Source organism: Chrysemys picta, chromosome 2, assembly GCF_011386835.1.
Source record: "Chrysemys picta bellii isolate R12L10 chromosome 2, ASM1138683v2, whole genome shotgun sequence".
Classification (NCBI taxonomy): Eukaryota; Metazoa; Chordata; order Testudines; family Emydidae; genus Chrysemys; species Chrysemys picta.
The window spans coordinates 133,454,114-133,471,627 of NC_088792.1; the positions used below are offsets into that span (position 1 = coordinate 133,454,114).

At 39.9% G+C, this 17,514-nt stretch overlaps 1 protein-coding gene across 8 annotated transcripts in view; it reads right to left on the minus strand.

Annotated features, from left to right (window-relative positions):
• Positions 1-11,191: 11,191 nt before the first annotated feature.
• CTNND2 (catenin delta 2) overlaps positions 11,192-17,514 on the minus strand; it is a 1,171,885-nt gene continuing 1,165,562 nt past the window's right edge. For all 8 annotated transcript variants that reach the window (XM_008164383.4, XM_008164381.4, XM_065584231.1 and 5 more), the window contains one exon: positions 11,192-14,296. In XM_008164383.4, coding sequence (XP_008162605.2) covers positions 14,036-14,296 — 261 coding nt within the window. In that variant the 3' untranslated portion in view covers positions 11,192-14,035. The remainder of the gene's footprint in view (positions 14,297-17,514) is intronic.

Here is a 17,514-nt window from a genome sequence, read left to right on the forward strand (position 1 = left end):
TGCTTTCTTTCTTCTTAAGGTAGGGAAGTATTATCCATATTTTATAGCCGGAGAAACAGATGCAGAGAGAGATTAGGATTCCTGGTCATACAAGCACTTATGCACATGAGTAGCTTTATGCATGTGAGTAGTCTCATTGAGTTCTGGTGTTACTCACGTGTGGTCAAGTTACTCATGCATAAGAATCTGCAGGATCAAACCTAAATGTTTTGTCTAGGGTCACAGAGCAAGTCAATGGCAGACTTCTAGCTTCCCAACCCTCGCTCTAAGCACCAGGTGGCAGATAGACGTTCAGCAAGGTTGATATACTAGTTATATAGTACCTTGTATCCTCAATTGTGTAATATTTTTGAAGCACATGAAAAGTAAAACTAGATGGAAAGGATAGTTCTTTTAAAAATAAAACAATTTTTTGTAGTCTTAGCCTCTCCTTAGCCAGGTAATTCAATCTTTGCTTATTTTGCCAGTTTCCTTTTGGGGACTAAATAGATTTCCTGCATTTGAAACACTTTGAAAATTAAAATTTGCTTCCTAGAACTAGGAAAACTGTTAACCTTGATATTGGTCCTTTAAAATTAAGCTGTAGTGAGTTTTTAAAAATTGGAATAGCTTAAGTGAGCATCCAAAATCTCCTAAAAGTGAAATTAACAACTGCTCTAAGAACTTCCATGCCAACTTTTAGCCTCATGGTAATGAAATATTTTTAGCTAGGATTTCCCCTCAAAATGGAAAGGCAGAGGGGGCATTACTGTAGTATGCTGATTCAGAATATGTGTATATCTATCAAGTTTCCTACCATCATCTGCCAACTAATTAAATTAATGTCAAAGAATTGCTGTAGAATTAAATTAACACTCAAGTGAAATGACACAGCATTTTAGATTCCCTATTTACAGATTATCCTGCTCCTCTCTTGCTGGCCTCAGATGACTATTATACATATGCCTTCTGCTGCCCCATTGAAATTATTATCTATTAAGACACCTTTGAGGTTTAAGAGAGGATTAATTTTTTCCCACTTCTCTACTTAGCCACCTCTCTCTCTGGTTGCTTGTTGGGTAAGGTTTACTTCATTCCCTGCTCAAAAGAAGGGGCACACTGTTAACAATGAAGGTAATTAACCACTGGACCAAATTACCTGGGAACATGGTGGATCCTCCTTCAAGTGCAGTTTTTAAGTCAAGACTATATATGTAATAGCTCAAACAGAAGTTGTGGGCTTGATACAGAAATTGCTGGGGTGAGGTATAGAACCTCTATGGCCTGTGTTGTGCAGGAGGTCAGACATAATGTGCACCTTCTGGCTACAAAAATCTAGGAATGCATAGGCTTTGCCTTTTCAGAGTGACATACAAACATTAGCTAATTAATCCTCACACCAGCCCTGTGCCATAGGTATTATTATTCACATCTTACAGCCAAGGAAACCAAGAAAGAAAGGTTAGAGGCCACAGAACATACCAGTGGCAGAATTAGAACTCAGGACAGTCTGGTACCAAGTCCCAAGCTTGTGACATTAAATCCATGGCAGCACTATTTTGGGATTAAAGGACAAGGACCTCAGGGCTTTGGGTTCAGTTTCTGGCTCCATTACACTCTTTCCTTTATGACCATCAACAAGCTGCTCAGAGCCAGATTTTTTAAAAGATCAATGTCCCAATTTTCAAGTGAAGCTGTTGCATTTTTGGCTGATGAACTCATCTGAAAATCTGACTATGAGAGCCACAATGGGAACTGTTGTGCACATCGGAAAATCTGGTCCTAATTGCCAGCTTTGAACACTTGAAAACTCTGACCCTACGCCTCACTGTGCTTCAGTCAGCTAGAACCTCTTCTGTTGAGGGAGGATTGCTAAAGGAATCCTGATCGGCATTCCTAGCTTGACCTAGCTATTAAATTTGGGTTTACTGTTGGCCAGATTAAGGTGGTCCATGTTCTTCTTTGGACAACCCTCAGATATTCTTATGCTTCCCTCCCCTTCAGGTATCTGCTGTTACTCACCAAATATATTACAGTTTGGGAGTGCAGAACATGAGGACAGCTTTGGCAATATTATGCAGTTCCTCAAGTCTATAAAGGTTATACTGGTCAGGAGGTGCAGAGATTCAGTTATCCACAGAAAGAGCCTGAGCATTGAGTATGCAAATTAGTCTGCAGATGGTAGAATGCTTTCTTACTTCTCCAACTTCACCTCTTTCAGGAACTAAAGAGCTTTTGTTCCCAGGCCTTTCTAGGCCTGAGGTTTACATCCACATCAATCAGATGTAAATAAATAAACCATATGGCATGTTCCTAAAAGGTGCCACATTGTCAAGCTCCCCTATACTGTCAGGCTAATGGGCCTAAATTCTGAGCTTGGGGGACCACATCCTTTGATAAGTCTTCTTTATCCATCCAGTCCTTGGCCTCTCTACCAAGACTGCCACCACATGTGTTGGTTCTGGGGGCAGTTGTTTTTGTGGTGTGTTTTTGAGCAGTTTAGTGAGCAAGCTGTAGCCTTTTGTTACAGCTCAGAAGAAGAAAAGAAGCAGAATCAGTTATTTTCATGAATGATTTATTTTCACAGGCAGCTGTTAGAGGGCAAAAATACTAAAAAACATGGAGTTCTCAACAAGAGATGCATGGCTATGAAGAGCAATGCCGTATTATTTCTCAAGTTAAAAATATATATTTAGTTCAGATTAATTATTTTCGCTGAATTTCTCGTAACGCATGGCTGGCATCAAAAGCTGCTCTGCTGCACTCACATCTCTTTTCAACACGAGAAAACAGTTCTTTAATATGCAAATCTAGGAGGCAAAGTTGGATGACTTTACTTAGCATGTCCTTGAAAGAACCAAAGGCTTTTATGAAAAATTCAAGGTTACCCAGTTAAGTTCCTAAAGATGATAAAAATAGGCTACTTAACCCCCTACCAAATATAACTAGAAGGATTGTTTCCTTCCATAAGATACCTTCTCTTTCAAACATTCTAAGGGAGATTAACAAAGAATAGTAGCCCAACTGGAGAGGCTGTCTGTATAGATCTGATCCAAAATTACAGTAAATGACATAGCATTACCGATAGTCGCCTCTTTTATCTAGAATACAGCCTGAATAATTAATTCAAATACCAATTAACTTCCAATTCACTCCCTGATCTGGTTTGAGGTGTGGATTGTAACCTGTAAAGCCTGACATGGGTTGAGTCCTGGTTACCTCCAAATCTACTTCTCTCTTTCTGGGATAGTTCAATGTCAGCTGTGTGTGAACAGTTCCTTGGTGTGTGAACGTTTAGTCCCCTAGTTTAATGTTCTCAGCTGGGGGACCTCAGCTGAGGATTGCAGTTTCTGCTTTCCTTTGACCTTCAGGCCATTCTGTAAGGCTCCTTTGTCCTCCCATGCTTTTCCCAGGAGCAAGGGATGAGCAAGTGCATCGAGTGGTGGAAGAGTTTTGTTTCGGGAGGGATCTGGAAGGGCTTAGTTTATGGGACGTAAGTCCTAAATTATTTTCATATTTTATAGTAAATGTTCATATGACCAGCCCTATAGATGGGTTAACTTTTACAAATGGATATAAACTACATAAGAAGTACTTATAGCCATATTGAACAGAGGTGTCGCTGTGAGCATTCCATACCCCATTGGGTTTAATTGTGTACTTTTAAATGACTAATGCAGCCACTGGATTCCTTCCCCTCCTCCCCCCTCCACAAGGGGTTGGAACAGCTAACATGTAATTTAACAACTAACATTTTGTTTTTAGGTTTCCATCTGTAATAAATTGACAGAGAAATAGACAACCAGTGCCCCAACCCTAAGGTCTTCTTGGCAGGCTTTAAGTCAAGTGGAGCTTCTTTTATAATGTAACATTGGTGATCCAACCCGCATAAAGATTTTTCACCCTGTCAAGTAGACCTCAGGAAACTTCTCCTATGTCATTGTGTGGGTTCTCCTTCTAATCTCAAACTCATTTTTATTTATGTGTATCCATTATCAAAGCCTCTTTCACATGTAGTGCAAGAGCTCTCTTTTTAGATCAAAAAGTCAAATTAAGAACAACACTCCCTCAATCCAATATACTCCCCAGCCAGGCTCCCTAGCCCTCAGGAAAAATCCTGTGCAGAGATGGGTCTTGCCTGGTGCTAGAAAGGTTCCACTAACTCAGGCTTTGATGGACTAGAATAGGGAGTGAATTCCAGAACCAAGGTTTCCCCAGTAAAAATGGCCTTACGCTGGCTCCTTAACATTTACATCTGAGCACTGATGGTTTCAGTACCTCAGTTGACTTCATGGTAACCCAGGGTGTGTCTGTGTCTGTGAGAGAGTCTCTTAAGTAACTAAGACCCAAGGTGTGTTGAGCTTTACAGAGGAGACTTACTGCCTTGATCTTTTTTTTCCCTGGAAGCAATAGGAAGCCAGTGTACACAGTACTTGATTATTGTTGTAATGCATAAATGTCTCCAAAGAATTAATAGAAATTACAGTTAAATCTTTAGTGCAATTAACACAATCCATATTTTACTATTATTTCCTATCAACATTAAGGAAATTAAATAAGCAAATCACACAAATAAATTACAAACTACATTAATGAAACATATTCATCTTAGTTTCTATGGGAGAATGGAACATATATCAGTCTAAACATGAAACTTAGAAGAAAGACAAAAAGAACAGGAATACTTGTGGCACCTTAGAGACTAACTAATTTATTTGAGCATAAGCTTTCGTGGGCTACAGCCCACTTCTTCAGATGTGATTGAGCTAAATAAAATTATTACAGTCCCCATTACAAAAAACATCTGTTGATCCAATCAGTGCCAACTCTGGTGGGACCCTTTAATAACTAGCCTTTTCATCTTTATGTTTAGAAAACTGATGCCGAGAAGAAGGGACATATTAATATAGGCGATGAACCAAGTATAAATCACACTTGGGTTACATACAAGGATTTCACTTCCTCCCGGAGATCCCATTAGCTGAAATGGGGTAGTAAATCACTCTTCATGACCAGGGCCTCTCCGTTATGCCCCGCTGTGCCCTCCTCACCCTCATTACAGAATGGACTTGTGCCATGCTATACCTTTGTCTTTGCTCTGCTTATGAGCATCTTCAAGGTGCCCTTTGTCTGAATCAGAGGATGTGTTGTAAATAGTTTTGTCTTCCAGCAATAGAAGCATAAAATGAAGTTGAGAGACTGTCAAAATGCCACAGCTGTGAATGAGGCAACACCCTATCATTCAAATAGTGGTAACCTTCAAGTCACTTATAAGCTCACTGCAGATATGGTATGGAGTAATGGTTAGTTTTTCTCCTTCTGGACAATCTCCAATACTTCACTCTGTATCTAGGTATATGGGCTATGTTCTCCATGTTTCTTTGCTGAGAGTCCAGGCTGGAGTAACCACCCGTGCTGTAATGTGCTCCTGTCATAAACTGTAAGACCAGTGGATCCAATACATGCAGCAGACCCTCTGGCACTGCGTCCAAAAACTGATAGCATGAGATTCTCACAGACCTTACAACCCAGGGCAAGCGGGCTTTAAATAACCTTTCCATCCTTCTGATTCAGGGCTGCAGTGGGTCCCCCCACCCACACTGTAATGTAGACAGCCCCGGGAGACTGTTACAGCATCTTCAACAAGCTGCCCGATGGGCTACAGTATTGCCTGCTACAAACTGCCCCTGACACACACCCCACCCCTGCCCACCCCGGCATGCCTCAGGGGCTTCTCAATCAGCTTTATGGTTGTCTGTTGCAGGCCCTACACTGGGGGAATGAGTCCCTGTTGGGAACTGCAGCTTTTAGAAGCTTTATGTACCACATCAGCCCTTTTAAAGTGTAAAATTTTGAGGATCTCCCCCCATGGTGTGCTGCAACACCTGGCACCCCTGCAGGGTGTACATCTCCTCCGTGTGCCACACCCTTACACCCATGTTCTGTGTGCCCACACTCCTAAACTCTACCACTTCTGTTGCCATGAGATTCCCTGCACCAATGGAAGTGGTGGTGGTCTTGGCCCTTAATGTGAGACTGAAGTGGAGCTTCAGTAGAGTAGAGGGTCTTGGCTGGTCCTTCCTAACTAAGGTGTATTTCACCAGCAGAACACTTGGCTGGAACCCTTTAAGCATTATGTTTCTGCATCCCCTCCCTTTCTGGGGTGACTTCATTCCAGGACACAGTATTTGAAACCTACCATGTTTCATGTTATTGACTTGAACTGGGAACATATAGAACATGGTTGCAAACAAGGTCCTGTAGTGGCACCAAATATTGTATAAAGGGGGTCAAATGAGGTGTCTAAGACAAGGTTATAGTTTACTGGTTATGATTATGCTGTCTATGTGTGTGTATCAATTTTGTAGTTGAAGTTATGAATATTGGCTCTATACTGTCTGTATTTCAAACTTATGCTATGCTTCTGGGAGACATCCCAGACAAGTTGGTGTTAGCTCTGCCTAGCCTGCTTGATGGCCCATTAAGGACCATCAGCTATACTACTGACCCATTGAGAGAAGGCAAATACACTTTGTAACTCAGCAAAGTATGCAGGAACTTGCCCATGTGACTCCAGACTCCATTTTGCTGTGATTTTCCACAGTAAGAACAAAGAGGTGTTCTTACACTTGGAAAAGATTATAAAAGGATGATGCCTCATCTCCATCTTGTCTTCAATCCTACTTCTTACCTCTGCAGGGACTTTGCTACAAACTGAAGCTCTACACAAAGGACTGAGGACCCATCCCAGCTGGAGATGTACTCCAGAGACTTGATTTTGAACCTGCAGTTTATTATATCACTGCTACAAGCCTGAACCAAGAACTTTTTGCCATTACTGTATGTAATTGATTCAATTTAACCAATTCTGGCTCTCATCTAGATCTTTTTCCTTTTATGAATAAACCTTTAGATTTTAGATTTTAAAGGATTGGCAACAGCGTGATTTGTGGGTAAGATCTGATTTGTATATTAACCTGGGTCTGTGGCTTGGTCCTTGGGGAGAACCTTTTTTCTTTTACTGGGGTATTGGTTTTCATAACCATTTGTCCCTATAACGAGTGGCACTGGTGGTGATACTGGGAAACTGGAGTGTCTAAGGGAATTGCTTGTGTGACTTGTGGTTAGCCAGTGGGGTGAAACGAAAGTCCTCTTAGTCTGGCTGGTGTGGTTTGTCTTAGAGGTGAAAAACCCCCAGGCTTGGGCTGTAACTGCCCTGTTTTAAGCAATTTGTCCTGAATTGGCACTCTCGGTTGGGTCCTGCCAGAACCAGCATCATTACACCATGGCATTATGAAACTGAAGCCCCAAATTTGACCAACCTGACTAGGTTTATAATCTAGTAACATATATCCTCTAGGTATTAAATTCCCCCCAAATTCACTGCTTTCTGGCCAACTTCCCCAGCTTCTCATACTCACCAGACACTATAGATGTACAATTTGTAGTGTTAGTGTCAGCCTGTTAAACAATACTGGAACAAAATTAAGGAACAAAACTAATGCCCCTAACAAACTCATTTGTTGTATGCTGGCACGGCACAATAATAAACACGTGGTGTCTGAATTGCGGGTGGGGAGGTGGAGAAATAATCTACAGTGGTTACCTTTTTTTTGCTTTTGGTTAACATACAGTGGTATCTGGCATACATAGTTTCCTTCTATGCTTAGAATATGAATTACGTCGGTCTTTTACATACCACTGTGTGGTGACTGCTGGGTACATTTTTGCTTTTCAGGGCAAACCCTGCAGCTATAGAATGTTGTTATAGTACTGTGTGTTCTGAATTGTCCTTTCTTACTTAGATGCCCCCAGTCAGAGAAAAATTGTGTTTGCCAATTGAGATGAGACTACCAATGAAACAATGTAGATTATCTGGAGGAGGATTTTTATTAAGTAAAAGGTATTTGCCATGGGCCCCTTAAGGCCTCCTACACTAGAAGGCCTTCTCAGTGCTTCAGTATCAACAGCCGTCAGATGACAGTGATTTATTTCTGGGGTGTGTAGAGGTCAGCAGCTTGGGTAAACTTCTGCCTGCTCTGTCTTGGAAGTGACATGGTCAGCGTTTAAGGTTTCATGTTTCATGTGTGTCTCAAGGGTATAGTAAATAAGGGTGCCCTCCAAAACCTCTCCCAAGCTGTCCGGGAATGAACATTCTTATTAAAATAATTCCTTTAATTGGTTTTTATGAATTACAGCGGACCAGTGAACCATTACTTACACGGCTTTGTTAGAATTGTTATAGTTCTTCACATAATTGCCTATCTGGCAACAAAAGGTAGTTCACTGCCGGAAACCTGTCATCTGACTGTAACAATTAGCTGGCTGCAAATACTCTTACATCTAAGTGAAGTCCTTAAGTAGTGAGATAAAATTACAGAAAGGTCGGAGCTACATGGTGGTTGTGAAAGTAATCTAGTAATGGAGGTGGAGACATGATGAAGATATTAGTCTTTTTGCATTAGTGACTGGGACTAATAGATTTTTTTAGGCACTGCCAGACAGGACTGAAGGAAAGTGAGACCTCTTGAAGTCCAGCTAATGTAGGCAGTTGGCGCTGTTTCTGATGATCTACATACACTATAACTATCACACACTGTAAAGCTTGAGTTTGGTTTACCAAAGCTATATTGGGGTTTGAGGCCTTGTCCTACACCACAACCAACTAAGGGCATTTCAGCAGTTACAAAATATTTTTTACATCCCCAAAGCTGTAAGGGAAGGTTATATAGTTTGGATTGTGGCAATGCACATTATTACTCTCTGACTACTGTACCATTTAAGAACATAAAAAAAACATTCATAGGATTTTTTTAGCCCAAAGATGCCCCCCAAATATCTATTGCAATATTGTACCTGAGTTTTTAAAACCCCAAATTTAATACAGGCCCTGAAAATCAGTCAGCCTGTATATATTTAGAATTGTGCACTCTCCAGCTCTATAACATTTGTAGCATGCTAGTGATAATAAGATTAACTGTGCTGCTTCATTATGAGGCAATAATCAGGATACACTACTTGGGCCTTAGCCACTTTATTACTTTAAGAAATGCTTATTGCCATCTAAAACAGCTCAGTTGTTTCATGGGTACAGATCCCAGGACTAAGCAAGTTTGGTACTAAGAAGCATCATTACTTTTTTTGTTTGTTTTTTGCTTCGACAGCTAGAGAAAAGTACTTTCCTTGTGTCAGAGAGTAGGCTCTTGATGACTTCAGTGTACAGCAAGCATTCTTTGTCTATATTAATTCCTGATCCACAGCCCGTTGCAGTCAATGGTCCTCTTTCTGCTGACTTCAGTGGGCTTTGCATCACACATTAGGTGAAAGCTATGTATTTTGCAAGTGGCTATTGTATGAATTCTCCTGGGAGAGGGCGTCTGCCTCCCTTCCAGTATCTTTGGCTCAAAGGAGAAGAAAACCATTTGAGATTATGTTCAATACAATAAGATTCCATTGGAATCACATTGTAAAATAACTCTTAGTCATGATATTTTGTTAGATTATTATGCATATAAGTAAAGGCAATTAATTATTGGATCACAGTTTGGATCATCTGACTTGGGAGATTTAAGCATTGTTATGGTAGTCAGATCTTTCAAATGATGGTGATCAAGGACTAAGGCCCTGGGCTGACAATTTGCCTTTGTTAGAGCTGTTGCCATGTGCTGACCTGGTACAGAGGCTCCATTGTTCAGGTTGTTGATTTGATGGGCTGAATCTGGAGGTTTTGACTGATGAGGTAGGTACTCCATTGTAAATGCAAGTTTTGTTCCTCCTGTCATACTTGAATCAGTGTCTGACACTTTAGCCTAAAAGTTTGTTCCTGTCATGTTCCTCCAATTAAATATTCAGTGAAGTGACATGCTAGCAATACTTGATGTCTGAACTGAGAAAAACGGTACCACTGAATATTTTCCTTCTGTGGTAATTATGCACCACATCTCTACTTACACTGCTAATCTAGGTATTAGAGGCTTTGTAGTTCTGTTCTGTTTTGTGTTTTTTTTAGTTTCCTTTTGTTTTTTCTTTTCTGCACTGTTAACAGCCCTCTCTTTCCTCCCCACAGAATACAAGGACTAGCAGAACAATGAAGACCTCTCTCTCCCAAGACCAGCAACTGTGGACTGAGTAACTGGCAGAGGGGGAGAGCAGGAGCAGTGTCTCAAATTCAAGTATAGCACTCTGCAACAGATAGACCATGTACAGTCTGTAATTTACCAACGTATCTAAGAAGTTGGCTTCTGTTGTTTAGCTTAACTGACTTCACTTTCAGGGTAAATGATAAAGTATCTTCAAAAGATTGATACATCTAGTGCTAAGGAGATTATTAGTCATTAACTGGAGTATGTGTTAGACAGCTGCATACTCTATGACTCAACATTGTTAAAGCAAAGTTTCCCTTTAGTTATCTGGGTTTGTTCTACAAAAAGACTGGGGGCAAGTTATGTGGTTTATGCTTATTTTTTTTTAGTATCCAGTAGCTCTATACATGGTTCCTCCAGTTCATCAACTATAGCTGTAGATGAATTAACTAACCCCTTTAAAGTTGGCTGCTAATAAGCACTGGGAACCATAAGCAGTGGTGAAATGGGCACTAATGACATGACTTCCAAAATAGGCCCCATCCTCCCAGATATGCTGTTTTCACACACTCTGCTAGCATCCCTACCAATAAACCTTAGGGTAGGATATGAAAACTGTCATGACTGAAAACAACCAAAACTTGCCTTTCTGTTGTTTTTGAGCTTAGAGGTGAAAATGCATTGATGTGTAACAGTTGAAAATGAATAAAGCCTAGGGTGATGTAAGTGGGGCAAACTAGAAAGTAACTTAATTCATCATAATTTTTCACTTTTGCGTTTAAACACACTGCACTATGAACAGCAGTTCTCCACAATACAGTAGGATTTATTAATAGAAAATACGTTAATACGAGTTAGTCTTTGTACATGTTAGTAACATGTACAGTGAAACACTTTTTTTGTCAATCTATAATTTTATATTTCTTTCATATTATTTGACACCAGTGTTTATTTTATCTTTTGGACTTAAATACATTATTTGCCAAAATGTATTTCTGTGTTAATATAGTATTTTAAATTTTTAGTTCATCCTTTAAATATTGAATCCATATTCAATTTCTTCCCCCCCCCAAATCAATATTGCTCATGGTAGTGCAATTTTGTTAGTATTGAGATAGGTTAACCATTCCTTCCAGACCATAAACAACATTTTAATAAAACATTGAGATTTATATAGATCTACACAGCTAATCAAGATTCTAATAAGAAGCTTGTTTAAAAAAGTCCAACATTTTACAGTACATCAAATGCAGTTTATACATTTTTGGAACATTTCTCGCTCTCTGTGTTTTGTGGTATGTTACAAGGCTGAAGGGAGCAGCAGTAGGTGGTCATATTTTCCCCAATATTCAAAAGAGAAAATCTTACATATCCTGCCTGGCATGGGAGATAGCACTAGATTGCCAGGGCTGGAAAGAAGCCAGGAAATTCTGCACCTTCCCAAGACTCAATACAACAAGAAAGTCACTATTCTGAGTACTTGCCACTGGAGAAGAATGGAATAAAGGGGATGAGGGGAGGAACATAGAAAGAGTTTCATGCCATTTTGTGCCTTTAATCCAATATCTTTCACTTGACAAATGGTCAGCATTTCGTTTAGCCTCATGGTTAAGAGAATCTAGAGGAAACAACATGGGCATTTTACCTGCTCAAAGAATTTAAATAAACAAAACTTACAACTTTCTGCATTATATAGAATCCAAGGTCCCTTAGGCCTATGTGCACGCCTGTAACAGGAGAAATGCATGAGTCTGATGGGCATAGTCAATCAGGGTGAACTTCAAGTCGCACGTGATGTTGCTTTTTTTTTTTTTTTTTTAATTTTCTTTATACAGAAAATGTGCTTTGTTCAAAAGAGTGCTGCAAATGTCACTTATCTTTTTAACATCAACTTAATAAAGAAAATATAAACAGCCTGTGTCCAAAATTATGAATAATATTTGTATCTACCTCAATATACATTTGGCCTACGGTGCCACTCCCTCCTTTTTATTTCATGCAATTTTTCCTGTTTACTACAAAGAAGAGCTACGGTTGCTTATCATACACTGGGAAGGTTTGCCAGAAAGATTCAACTACAGTGCTAGCTTACTGATAAACCATGTCTACATCACAACACTTGCCCCAGTGACCTGTACTATTTTTGCTCTGTAATACAGATAAGGATTTGAGAAAGTTTTTCCTGCCTCTGGGGTATAATTCAGGCAATGCTGGGACTATTACAATGAGTAATCACAGAAATGTTTGTATCCCTAAAACAAACTATATGCTGAAGCTTCACTAATTTACAAATATTTCATTTGTATTGGATCTAGTTGTGTCAAGACTGTGCATTGCAGTTAGCTGAATGATATGAATACTATATATTGTGGATTCAAATTTTTTACTTCCAAGCTGTAGATGGATGAAGATAAAAGTATCTCCATTCATTGCTCCACATTTTGGAAAATAAAAAAATAAAAAAGCTCATTCTAGCTTTTATCAGTTTCATTTTTTATCTGAGTTTTTAAATGTACAGAAATGGTCAATGGTTTTTATATCTAAGGAATATTTTGATATGATTAAAAGAAAAACAACTGTGCCAGTATCTCAGTGCTGGGTCCTTGTCCAGATTTAAGAACTGACTGTGCTAGCCTCTCTCCCTCAGGAACATGAAAGAGATTATACTGCTTCTGCCTGTAGCACTTGCTAGTGGGTGGTTCTAGGGTGGCAATACAGACTAGGCTGAGCTTTGTCTTCATGGTAAGAATGTTGAGGGATGGGATCTTGAAGGGAATGGCATCTAAGAATGAAGGAATGGGTTAAAACCTTATAACTCCACTTGGAACTGTCCTAATAATTTGACTCACTATCAATAGTGGGTGAGGAAAAATACATACTGGAGTTTCCACTGTAAAAAAATTAAAGCTTGAACAAGGAGAACAGCAGATGAAAATAACTCTTATCTCACACACACATGCATACACACACACACACACACACAAAGAGAATATTAGGCATACATAGACACACACAAGCAAGAATGTGTATTTTTATGATAGGTGCTTGGAAATAGACATTCTTAGCAAATATGGATGACAGATCAATTGTAATTTATTTTCTTTTAACACTGTATCATCATAAAGAAAACTGGTATAAATGAAAAATCTATTTCAAATATCTACATCTAAAATTTTAGGCAGTGAAAAAGCACTTTGTTGACAAGGAGTGTGGAATGATGAATGTTAATTGTCAGAAACTGCTGAATGCCTTTTTTTTTTTAGTTGCCACAAACAAATTCACATATAAGAACGAACAATACTGCTAAATATTCCTTTTTGTTGTTGTTGTTAAAACGCACTGGGGAAAAGAAAACAAAAAAACTGGAAATTCATACATCTTTCAAAATTTTGAAATTGAAGCAATATTTAGAACCATAGATGAAGAAACACTGTGGCATTGGTGTAATATACACAATGCACTTGTTTTTGTTTTTTATCTGTAATGTACATCAAATACTTTACAACAATGCATTAACAAAAGGCAAGAAACATCTTGCTGTACAGAGGAAACCCCAAATGCAACTTGAAGCCTAGATTCACAATGAATAAGGATATTAAACAAAGTGTGAGAAGCTGTTCCCCATAAAGTATGTAAACTGCTTAATGTCTTGTGCTTAACTCTTGACCCACATCCACTGTCATATTCACCCTCCTTCCTTCAGCCACATTCAATGTACAGCACCATTGTTTTAAACTCTATAGGCCAACAGTAAAGTTGTCCCACACTGTAATATATATATATATATCTTTCTAATGACTTCCGTGTTTAACTTTCATTTCTTTTAGCCTTCTAAAATATCTTAAATTTTCCATACTGATTATCAGGGCCTTCCTATGGAACAGGCTTTAACAAACTAAATCTGCAGGAAAAAAATGTCTTGTGGTATGCATGCACATGCACAGTTCCTGGAGCTTTTGTGTCTTGCCCAAGCCTCAAACCCAGGAATCTGGAGAAGCTGGATAGTGGCTTGTTTCATAGTTAAGTTCACTATAGGGACGAGCAGCTGAATAGAAGTCGACGTAGTTGCCAGTTGATTTTAGTCCCAGATGCATGTTGTATTCGCTTGCAGGTGGGCGATGATGCACTTGATCCTCAAAGAAGGACTCATCATAGTTTCTTGTCGAATTTTGAAACGGCTGATACGGTTCATAATCTTTTCTACTGGGCTCCTGTGGAACTGGCTGTGTTGAAACCTAGAAAGATAATAACACCCACAGCTTGTTAGGTGTGAGTAACACTGGAAAACAAACTAGCACAAGGGGTGCACAGCCAACAGTTCCAGCTCATTTCAACTTGTCAGGCTGGAGTAAGAATGCTGCCAGTAGTGCTTTATACTCACATTTATTACTGCTGCTAACAGATGCTGGTTTGCTTAAAAAGAGGTAGTTAAACAGCAAAGGCGGTAGGATTTAGGCTTAGGCTGTGTGAACTAGTGGTGGGTTTGAGCCATAATCCTGGAAGATTGGAGCCAAACAATGTAGCTTGCAGCCACCTCTACTATAAATCCTGATGTGTTCAGTTCCTTCCTGTATCTTACTCAGATTCTGATTCTGTCTCCATATAACTGGACATAATCATAGGACTCAAATGTCTAATAAAGACACCGAATTAAACAAAGTTTTCTTTGGGGAAACCTTTGGCCCATGCATTTTTTAAAGATAGAAATAAGATGACTCAGACCAAAATTTCTAAACCTGGGTGACTAAAGCTTAGTATCAAGGCACCTAAATAAAAGTGGTTGGATTTTTCACAGATGCTGACACTCAGCAGTTCCCACTGAGTTTAGTGGGATTTGTGAGTGCTCTGCACTCTCACAAATTGCTTTACTTAAATTCCTAAATATGGATTGAGGACCCTAACTTGAGGCACCCATATGTGAAAGTCTTGGACTTAGTGCCTTGAAATATATCCCTTTCCTACCTTTAAGTTGAGTTATCCCCTAATCTCTTTATTCTCTAACATTTAAATATTACGTCACTCCTGCATTGCTGTTATAGTTCTTTGATAGCCTTGGATCTTGTATATCTATGACGGGACAGAACACTCTTCCTAATCGATCACAGAAGCTAAATCAAACTATTTCAATGATTTGTTTTTGCACAGCTGAGCCTGAAAGTTTTGATAGGGAAAATTTAAACTACAAGATGAATTTTATAAACCGGTGCTAAGTATCTTCATGACTGGATGTTTTTCTAAAAAATATGCTTTAGTTCAAGCACAGCCACTGGACTCGAAGCTGGAATTAATTCAGGGACGTTGTATTAGCTGCGTTAGTTAGCTCAGACCAGATGATCACAATAGTCCCTTCTGGCCTTATAGTCTATGAATCTGAACTCCATTCTTTCTGCTTTGCTGCCTCTATGTAACTACAGCCAGCTTTCCACTGCATCCCTTTAAACATCTGTCCTTTTCTAAACGCTAGAGATCACAGCTCACTTTCTTATGAGGAGCATGTGTAGCTTAAGCTTGTGCTAGTGCTATTCCCAGACCTGCCAGCACCTTTCTTTCCTCTAAGGAGTCCCTTGATTGGCTCCAGTAAACAGATGAGAGAGTGAGAGTGCGTGTGAGAGAAGCAAAACAACCTGTAATAATCTAGATCCCCCATAGTGCTGCACCTCATCCTAGGTTGTGAATATTTTTGGAAATTTTAAACACCATTTAAAAAACCAAGAACCTTTAAATCTTACTGAATGTACTCTCATCCCACATGCGACATTTTGGTATGTTTTTAACATGCTGTATGTATAGTAGAGGCTAATTTATGATGTGTGGGTGCACCGGGGAGGAGGGAAAAGATGCAGTCATGCTTTCCCCGGTGCAGCTGGACAGAAGGCAGCTGTAATTTGGTGACTAGTGCTCTGGGAGCTGGCAGGGTAACTGGCCAGTGCTGACTGCAGTGCTCTCAGCCCCAGCGTTGGCGTGGCCATATGGCCATGGCCTCACCAGCCCACGGCCGCACTGCAGTCCCGACAGACATACAGGTTAGATCTGCAGAAGAAGTGTAGTACCTGCCTCCACTAACCGTGCTCCCTCGCTTGCTCTTCCACTGCACAGGCACAATGACTTTGGAGACTCTTCCTCCTGTAGAGCCTCCCAGTGCGGCTCCAGCTCACAGAGCCATCACAGAACTCCACATATAAATCCTGCTTTCTCCCTTCACTCTACCTGAGTCCACTACACACCACTGAGTATGACATGACCTCACATGCTGCTGCATGGAGAGATCTGCAAGGCTATTGTATAAGCATCATGGCCAACACCATGTCCCTGGATGTCTCGGTATTTAAAAGCAGGGGAAGGAGTACAGCTGCATTGGGACCACTGCACAGCGTGTCAGTGTCACCCATCAACTACCACTGAAGTTAATGTGAGAAGAGGATGCCCAGCAAATCACAGGAGGTGTTCAGCACCTCACAGGATTGGTCTCAGTATTATTACAGCCGCCGTGGTTTCAGTACACCTAGATTCCAGGGGGTTGTTAGTAACTTGGACACTGTTTCAGCCCAAATGTTCAAACCTGGATGCTTTGGAATAGAGATTTGGATACACAGCTATCCCAACCCAATGGAATACAATTGTATTTAATGCTAAAAAATCAACTATAGACCTGAGACTATAGACCAAAAGACACTTTTTTTTAATATACTGGCCTCACATAGGCTAATTGTAATGGACATCATAAATGCTGACTGCTGTTGGAAACTCCCTTGGTGCTACATTAAGTCACATATTTTGGGAATGCCCCGTATCAAGAATTTCTAATCTGAGGTGAGTCAAAGGACCAATTTGATAGTGGATGTTAAATTGGAGCCCTCCCCCTTATGTTTTGTTCTTGGATATATTCCTGCTGCCTGGAGAGTACCTGGTAACAAGGCAGCGTAGTTCCAATGTGCAGCTTTGGGTGCTAAAAAATTAATCCTGTGAACATGGAAAAGTTGATTCCCACCAAACACTGATGCCTGGCTCACTGATATGGCTGATCACACGGCTAACAAATGACTGGCATTCTGCAGAAGGGGTATGCCCAAAAATATAGAGCGATTTGGGATGACTTTTTTTAGACATCTATGATTAATGTAGACCCTAAAGAGAGACATGTCACTTCCCCTCCCAGCCCTTTCACCTAACCCTCTTTACTTCCTTTGTGTATTGTGATGAATCTGGTATTTTGGTATATTTGTTGTTTTTGGAAAATGTAAACAAAATTATAAATACAAAAAGCAAAAACAAAACCCCAACACTCTTGGCTACCTAAAGTTAGGCACGGAAATAAAAATGTTCTATTTTTTCTGCAATTTCCATGAGTTGTGTGTTCTCTGAACCTCTGAGAGTAGGCCTGTTTAGATGTCTAAATATTAGGGCTGGTCACAAAATGTTCATCAACATCACGTTTTGACAGAAAATTGGGTTT